The sequence below is a fragment of the Panthera tigris genome, chromosome A2 (genome assembly GCF_018350195.1).
Source record: "Panthera tigris isolate Pti1 chromosome A2, P.tigris_Pti1_mat1.1, whole genome shotgun sequence".
Taxonomy (NCBI): Eukaryota; Metazoa; Chordata; class Mammalia; order Carnivora; family Felidae; genus Panthera; species Panthera tigris.
Window position 1 is genome coordinate 13,424,549 of NC_056661.1, and position 7,916 is coordinate 13,432,464.

Sequence of the window (7,916 nt, forward strand, 5' to 3'; positions counted from 1 at the left end):
GAGGGCTGAGTCGGGATTCAAACTCGGGGCCCCGTGGGTCAAAGCGAAAAAACCTCGGTGGAGGGCGCTGGAGGGGGGGAGTACAAGTGGGGGAGGGTGTGGTATGATCCTCGGGTTAGAGTGGCCTCCGGGATGGGCTTGGGGCGGGCTGGAGTTCCCCTCCAGAACCTACCCGGTTCTGGACACAAGGAAAATCAGAAAGGTCCCTCCAGGCCTTGGGCTCAGTGTGCTGTGGTGAGGCAGGGATGGCAGGCACTTGGCAGCTGCTGGGCTCTGGGTATAGCAGGGAGATGGTGGCCTGGCCCCTGGGAGGCTAGTCCTGGCCCAGCTGAGAGCCTCAGGTTCTGGCAGCCTCTGATAAAGAGCTCAGCAACCTGGCTCAGGAGATAACGTGGGTACAAGATCGAGAAGAGTGGGGACGTGCCCATGGGCTCCAGACCGGAGTTGGGAGTCCTGACTACCAGGGCTGGGTGCTACCGGGCAGAGGCTGCCCTCCTGTGGGGGCCTCAGTTTCCCTCTCTGTAAGATGGGCTAAGGAGAATAGGGCACAGTGCCCAGCTTTGGAGATCACCTGGTCGGAGGGAGGAGGCACGGTAAACAGCACTCAGACAGAGACCAGAGCCATAAAGAAATCAACAAGGCAGAGTATGACTAGGGGACTCTGAGGAAGTGACATTTGGGCATGGGCGGGGCGGAGGTTGCGGGGTGGGGGGTGGGGGGGGGGAGTTGGGAGAGCCCATCTGGGGAAGGGCGTTCCTAGTAGGGGACTAGTCAGTGCAAAGGCCAAGAGGCAAGACCTGAGCTCGGGGGGTTTGGAGAAAAGTCAGGAGGTGGCACGGAGACCAGAGTGGGAGGCTGGGTCGGTGCCCGGGGCCAAAGGTGCCGGGTAGGGGCCAGATGAAACCACAAGATAGCCCGGTGTCTGCCTCCGCTCCGGGCCAGCCACATCCGCCCCCGCCCGCCTCTGACTCAACGGCGCCGACCCTGCAAAAACAGGGCCCGCCCCGCGCCGGGGGGGGGTGGCAAAGTCAACAGCGCGGGCACGCGGGCGGCACGTCCCCGGCGGCCCCTGGCGCGTCACGGGGGCGGCCGCGGAGGACCAGGAAGTCGGCGGCCGACGCGCCCGCCGGGGGTGGGGGGACCCGGGGCGCCCGCACGAGTTCGCGGAAGCCGGAGGAAGCTCGGGCGCACCCCGGTCGCTGGGCGCGGGGGCCGTCCTCCCAGCGGGGTGCCGCGTCCCCGCCGTGCGCCCGGGTCTGCGCCATGCGCCCTGGGGGCGTGCGAAGCTTCGCGCTGGAGCTGGCCCGGGGCCCCGGCGGCGCGTACCGCGGCGGGGAGCGGCTGTGCGGCCGGGTGCTGCTGGAGGCGGCGGCGCCTCTGCGGGTGAGAGCGCTGGAGGTGGCGGCACGCGGCGGGGCGGCGACGCACTGGCTCGAGGGCCGAAGCGTGGGTGTCAACGCGGTTTCCAGCGACTACGCTGCTGCCGAGACGTACCTGCGGCGGCGGCAGCTGCTGCTCCGAGGTGAGCCTCTCAGCCCCCCCCCCCCCCCCACGTCCCCACTCCCAGCTGGGATCCCCTGGGACCCTCGCCCCAGATCTGGGTGCTCTACTCCAGTGCGGGGAGAGTTTCAGTTTAGAGGCTGTGTGGTCGAGTGACCTTTCTTAAGTAGTGGGGACCTCCTCCCCAGGGTCTTGACCCTCCCACAGGACACCTACCCACCTACCCCCCTCCCAAATCCTCTTTCCCAGGAAAGAGACACCCCCCGTTTACAGGGGGTGTCTGGGCACACCCCCCCCCCCCCTTGACAGAGCTGGGAAAACCCTCCACCTAAAGGCTATGCGCGGGACCCTCCCCGCCCCCCCCCCCCGCCCCCATCCAGAGTTTGGAGAACCCCTGGGTGGAGTCGGGACATCCTTCTCTCTGGACCCCCGGATCTCCTTTTAACTCCAGATTTGGGTCCCTGATTTCCCAAAGAAGACCCCCATCTCCCGCGCCCTCAGTTTACCCCCAGTGTTTGCGGGAACCAGTTCTAACCCGGGTTGGGAGTTCTGGTGATAGCTGCAGGTAGGTTTGCATCCCAAAGAGAGAGGAGACCTGGGGTGGGGACAGATCGGGCTGGGAAGACTTCCAGCTCTGAACCTCAGCCCCCCACATTTAGGCCAACACAGAGAGTCAGGAGCAGGCCAGGGGCGAGCCTCAGCAGTGAGCTATGTTTGCTGTGGAGGATGTTGGCTTCCTGGGTCCGCCAAACCCCTTCGGCTAAGCCAGACTTCACTATACTCTTCTGTATAATGGGCAGAGGAAAGAGGCCGCTCAGACCTGGCTTCCCACCCATGGCCCCCTTTTTTCCAAGCAGATGCTTTGCCCACAGCCTTTCAGTCTTGTCTCAACACCCCAGATGCAGGCTCTCCCCTTACTAGCTGTGGAAACCCAGACCTGAAGGCCCCGCCCCGCCCCCCCCCCCCCAGGCACTTCCCTTCCCCTGAGGTTCAAGGGAAGTTGGGGCTAGTCTCACCCCTGGTTCCACTCACCAGCTGCTTCATTAAGACACTGCAGGGGTGAAGCTTGCAGAACTGCTGGGTAGCCTTAGGTGAGGCCCTGCCCTTCTCTGGGCCTCTGGGGACCCATCTGTGAAATGGACTCACCTCATCCCCCATCTCCTCCTGGGCTTATAGCCTGCAGGGCTCCACTTGGCCCTGGTGGGGCGGGGGGTGGGGTGGGGGGTACTAGCCCTTCATTTTGGTCTCAGAGTCCCCTCTTCCGTGCAGACCCCCAAGCTGATCACTGCGTCTACCGCCTCTGCCCCTCCCTTACGTACTGTTCTGACCCCAATGCTCCTGTGGCCACTCTGACTGCAGGTTACCGTGTCCGGTTATGATTTCCTCCCACTGGGGCTTCCGAGGCCTCAGGGGTGGTCCCAGGGTCGTCTGAGGGCCCCTCAAAAGGTGGCCTCCAGGGTAGTGGGTAGGTTCGAGCAGCTGCGCATCTCGCTGCCAGCAGAGGGCGCCGGTGCCCTGCAGACCGCCAAGAGGAAACTGCCTTAGAAACTCCCCTGGAGGTTCTTCTCTGAGGAAACTGAGGTCCAGAGAGGAGTCCTACCGTCTCGAGGGCACACCGCAGCCCTGACCCTAGGGGTTCCTGGGACGTCCCTTCCACTCGGCTGTCTGGGAGGGGACTGGGGCCCGGGTGAGGGGCGGGGGGGGGGCTGCCAGGTGTGGGCACAAGGACGCCTAGGGGGTTTGTAGGAGTTTGCTGGGGGCTGCAAATTGGGACAGGAACATCGAGAGATGGGAACAGCCTGGGCAAAAGCGCCGAGGCGCGACAGAGTGGCGGCTTGTGGGGAGTGGGTTGATGACGTAGGAGCAAGGCTCTGGGAGAGGTCGAGCATGGGCTACACAGTGATTCAAGGCCCGACATTCTGAGGTCAGGACTGATTTTCTGCCAGCTCTACAAACATGGAAACTTAGGTTTTAAGAGATTGTCACTAGCCCGGGGTCACCCAGCTAAGCGGGATTCTAATCAGAAGAGGGGGGCCCCACGCACTTCCTCCTCCTTCCGCCATCACTTAGAGGGGAAACTGAGGCCCAGGGTAGTCCTGGGCACTCAAGGCCCCGATTGGGTCCAGCCCATCCCACACCCCTCTAGCTCGGGGCTGGACGTGTCTCGAGTCATATCTGAAAGTGGTGGCCAGTTGATGATTAAACCTAGTGCCAGAATGCTCTTGCTGGGTAACTTCAAGCCCGGGACCCGCTTCCGGCCCTGTTTCCCCTCTTTACCCCCGGGGTCTTCGAGAGACCGGCTCTGGCCCCCATGCTTCAGTTTCACCGAGGGTAGAGGGCAGGCAGCTGGGGCGTTTGAGGTTTTGCTCCACGCCTGGGAGGAGCCACGCCCCTCGCCGCGCCATTGGTGTGGTCCTTTGTGGGGGTGGGGCCTGTGTCTCGCCCCGCCCCGCCCCGCCCGCCGTATAAAGGCAGCGCCGGCGCCGGGCGCACAGGAATTTCTGGCCTGGTCCGCAAGTGCGCCTGCGCACGTTGGGCCGGTTCGTGTTCTGAAGCTGTAGCCTCGGCGCCTCGCGCCGCCGTGCCGCCGCGTCGCGGGTTCGAGGCCAGGGTGTGTGCGTCGCGGGTTCGCATCCCGGCCGCGATGCTGTTCGACAAGGTGAAGGCGTTCGTGGTGCAGCTGGATGGCGCGAGCGCGGGCGCCGAGCCGGTGTTCAGCGGCGGCCAGGCTGTTGCCGGCCGAGTGCTGCTGGAGCTGGCGGGCCCGGCGCGCGTGGGCTCCCTGAAGCTGCGCGCCCGGGGCCGCGCCCACGTGCACTGGACCGAGTCGCGCAGCGCCGGCTCGAGCACCGCGTACACGCAGAGCTACAGCGAGCGTGTGGAGGTCGTGAGCCACCGTGCCACGCTACTCGCGCCAGGTACCGGCCGGCGACCCCCAACGCGGCGCACGTGCCGCGCGCTCCTGGAACCTGGCGCGGCCGCTGAGCCTCCCCTTCTGGCTTCTGTTTGCAGACACCGGAGAGACCACGACGCTGCCTCCCGGGCGCCACGAGTTCCCGTTCAGCTTCCAGCTGCCTCCGTAAGTCTTACGGTGTCTGGGGCGCAGGGGCGCAGGATTGCAGGGGAATCCCTAAGCCTGCTGCTGCTTTCAGGTTTAGGGCTCCATTGCTCTGTATCTGGGGACCCTCGAAACCCCAGCACCCCAGCACTGCTCCCCTGGGGGAGGATCCTCCGCGTCTCTGCCTCTCATCCTAAGTCTCTGGGGCCACCCCCCCTCTTGTATCTCGCCCCCTGAAGTCCCTTCCCTCCCCCTCCCCCCTCCCCCAGGACCCTGGTGACGTCATTCGAGGGTAAACATGGCAGTGTCCGATACTGCATCAAGGCCACCCTGCACCGGCCCTGGGTCCCTGCCCGCCGGGCAAGGAAGGTATTTACTGTCATAGAGCCCGTGGACATCAACACGCCTGCCCTGCTGGTGAGCGGCTGTTCCAGGGGAGGTGGGATGGGAGCGTTGCAGGTGGGGGCCTGGCTGCTGGGTGACCCCGACGGGCTCCTCACCCCCTTCACTTCCTTCACAAAGTGGGAAATCACTGCTGGGCCCTGGCAGGAAGGGAGGCAGGCATGGGAATGCCTTTGGAGTCCAGTGGAGCTGGGTGCAGATCCCACCTGCACCAATAATCTGTGTGGCTCTAGACAAGTATCTCACCCTCTCTGAGCCTCAGAGGGTTCCATCTGTGAAATGGGGACCGCCAGGACTTGCGATGATCATGGTTTTCTGAGCACTGATTGTATACTAAGCGATTAGCTCGTTCATCGCATCTTCAGCCTTCTGAGATGGGTTTTATCTGCGGCTGTCTGTTACAGGTGGTTATGAAGAACCCAGGAACGCTGCCCCCAATCCCCCCTCTGCTGGGGGTGGTCGGGAAGCTCTTGGGGCGGGGCCTGGGGTTTGCACAAAGTGACCTGTTCCTGTCCCTCTCCTCTGCCCCACCAGGCCCCTCAGGCGGGAGCTCTGGAGAAAGTCGCCCGATCCTGGTACAGCAGTCGTGGCCTTGTCTCCCTCTCGGCCAAGATTGACCGAAAGGGCTATACGCCAGGTACCAGGCGAGCGGAGCTGGTTGGGGAAGAGGGCCGACGTCAGAGCTGCAGACGGGGAAACTGAGGCCACCCCCCCTCCCCTGCTCCCCACTGCAGGTGAGGTAATCCCCGTCTTCGCCGAGATCGACAACGGCTGCACGCGACCAGTGCTGCCTCGGGCAGCAGTGGTCCAGACGCAGACCTTCATGGCCCGAGGTGCCCGCAAGCAGAAGCGAGCAGTGGTGGCCAGTCTCTCGGGCGAGCCCGTGGGCCCCGGGCGGCGGGCGCTGTGGCAGGGCCGGGCGCTGCGGATCCCCCCCGTGGGTCCTTCCATCCTGCACTGCCGGGTGCTACACGTGGACTATTCCCTCAAGGTAGAGTGTCCCGTCGGTCCTAGGAGGCAGAGGCGGCTATATCTGCTCTGTTCTCCAGACTGGGGTTCCCCCGAGGCTGCCCGGGGGCCCTCCCTCACGGTCTGTCCCTCCAGGTCTGCGTGGACATCCCTGGCACCTCCAAGTTGCTCCTGGAGCTGCCGCTGGTCATCGGCACCATCCCCCTGCACCCTTTCGGCAGCCGCTCGTCCAGCGTGGGCAGCCGTGCCAGCTTCCTGCTGGACTGGGGGCTGGGGGCCCTGCCAGAGCGACCTGAGGGTGAGCTTCCCATCCCGCTGTCCGGGGGCTAGGGGGGCGGAGAGGCGGGCGCCAGGCTGACCCTCCCCACCTCCCCCGGCCTCAGTGGCCACGTCTGTAAAAGTACACAGTAACGATCGCGTCGGTGGCCCCAGATCCCCCCGCAGAATCTCATCCTGAGGGCACACCGCCCGGCAGCCCCAGAATTGGCGCACGCCGGCTCCTGGCCGTTGTCCCCGATTCTGGGGCTCCCTTTCCTACCGGCCTCACCCACCCTGTCTCTCACTTGCAGCTCCTCCCGAGTACTCAGAGGTGGTGGCAGGTGGGGAGGTGGCGGCCGCGGGGCAGAGTCCCTTTCCACCGCTGCAGGACGCTGACGTGAACCTTGAAGGCCCCTTCTTCGCCTATATCCAGGAATTCCGCTACCGCCCCCCACCCCTGTACTCCGAGGTGAGCTTGGGGGTCCGAGAAGCCTCTCCAGGCCCTGGGAGCCCGGGTGGGGGTGGGACTCGGATGAGTTTTAAATGTGAATGGCATGCATTCGTTCAGGGCCCGAGCCCCCCTTGCGCCCCAGCCCGCACCGCGTGTCGCTTCCTGGCTGAATGCGGGAGTCGGAGACGAGCAGGGCGGGAGAGGGGGTTTCCGAGCCTCTGGAGCCCCGCCGTGGTAGTTGACCGGGTTCTTTCTGTCAGGAGGATCCGAACCCACCCTCAGAGGCCATGAGGCCACGCTCCATGACCTGCTGAGGGGCAAGTGAATACCTCGAGGGATGCGGGTACACACAGGCTTCCGGCCTCCGTGGACATGGGGAACGGCTGGATCGAGAGCGGCCCGACCGGACTGCGCCGAAGTTGGGGAATCCGCGGCTCGGAACAGGGCAGGGCTTTCCGACAGAACCCAGGACGGGGGAAGAGTCTGGAACCTGACTGACGTGGACTGGCCCTCGCGAGGCATCAGATGCCGCCTGTCGGATCCCGTCTTGTCCACGCCGGCCTGTGGACAGGGCTCGGGTCCCCCGGGAGCCTCTGGTCTGGGAGAGACGTCGCCAGACGTAAACGCTTCCGGTCCCGTGGGACCAGAGGAAGAGCTCCAGGACCGGGAGGGTCCAGACGGGAGCAGAGAGGGCTTCCCGGAGCAGAGGGCGTCCCGGCTGAGGCGGTGGCGTGTGAATAGCGGCCCAGCAGGCAGACAAGCGAGAGGAGGAAGAAGTCGGAGAAGGTCAGAGCTGAGCGATGTTCGGCGATCACCCCCTTCCTCTCAGAACTGGGGCTCAGAAAGCGAGTGCCTCCATTGAGGCCACACGGCAAGGGCCGGCAGGCGAGAGGGCCCAGGAGTGAGGCATTCAGGGAAGCGGGTCATTGGAGCTCCGTGGGGCTTATGGGTGGCAGGAGTCCACTGCTCCAGCCTTTGTTTTGTTTGTCTTTTAAAAGTATTTATTTATTTTGAGAGAGCGCACGAGCAGGGGAGGGGCAGAGAGAGAGGGAGAGGACAGAGAATCCCTAGCGGGCTCCATGCCGACAGCGCAGAGCCCAGCTCGGGGCTTGAACCCACGGATCGTGAGGTCATGACCTGAGCAGAGATCAAGGGCTGAACGAACGCTTAACCGACTGAGCCACCCCGGCCCCCCTCCAGCCTTTGAAAGCCAGAGAGAGATTCCTGGCCTAGGCTGGGCCTGCCTGGGGCTCCTCCAGTACTCCAGGACATGCGACT

General features: G+C 64.7%; 1 protein-coding gene across 4 annotated transcripts; it reads left to right on the plus strand.

Annotated features, from left to right (window-relative positions):
- The first annotated feature begins 761 nt into the window (after positions 1 to 761).
- ARRDC2 (arrestin domain containing 2) lies at positions 762 to 7,685 on the plus strand. 4 transcript variants are annotated; one of them, XM_042978562.1, is made up of 8 exons: positions 762 to 1,522; positions 4,513 to 4,579; positions 4,828 to 4,975; positions 5,495 to 5,597; positions 5,695 to 5,951; positions 6,065 to 6,227; positions 6,499 to 6,656; positions 6,902 to 7,685. In XM_042978562.1, the coding sequence occupies exons 1-8, from the start codon at positions 898 to 900 to the stop codon at positions 6,950 to 6,952; spliced, it is 1,572 nt and encodes a 523-aa protein (XP_042834496.1). In that variant the 5' UTR covers positions 762 to 897; the 3' UTR covers positions 6,953 to 7,685. The 4 variants fall into 4 exon arrangements, with proteins under 4 accessions (XP_042834496.1, XP_042834495.1, XP_042834497.1 ...); XM_042978561.1 differs by having other exon boundaries at positions 763 to 1,522; positions 6,899 to 7,685; XM_042978563.1 differs by lacking the exon at positions 762 to 1,522 and adding an exon at positions 3,527 to 4,418 and having other exon boundaries at positions 6,899 to 7,685.
- Positions 7,686 to 7,916: the final 231 nt, after the last annotated feature.

Coding starts and splice junctions, on each gene's coding strand:
- ARRDC2 (XM_042978561.1), top strand. CDS start 898: ATGAAACCACAAGATAGCCCGGTGTCTGCCTCCGCTCCGGGCCAGCCA. Junction 5,598..5,694: donor CCGAAAGGGCTATACGCCAG/GTACCAGGCGAG, acceptor TCCCCACTGCAG/GTGAGGTAATCCCCGTCTTC. Junction 6,228..6,498: donor CCTGCCAGAGCGACCTGAGG/GTGAGCTTCCCA, acceptor TCTCACTTGCAG/CTCCTCCCGAGTACTCAGAG.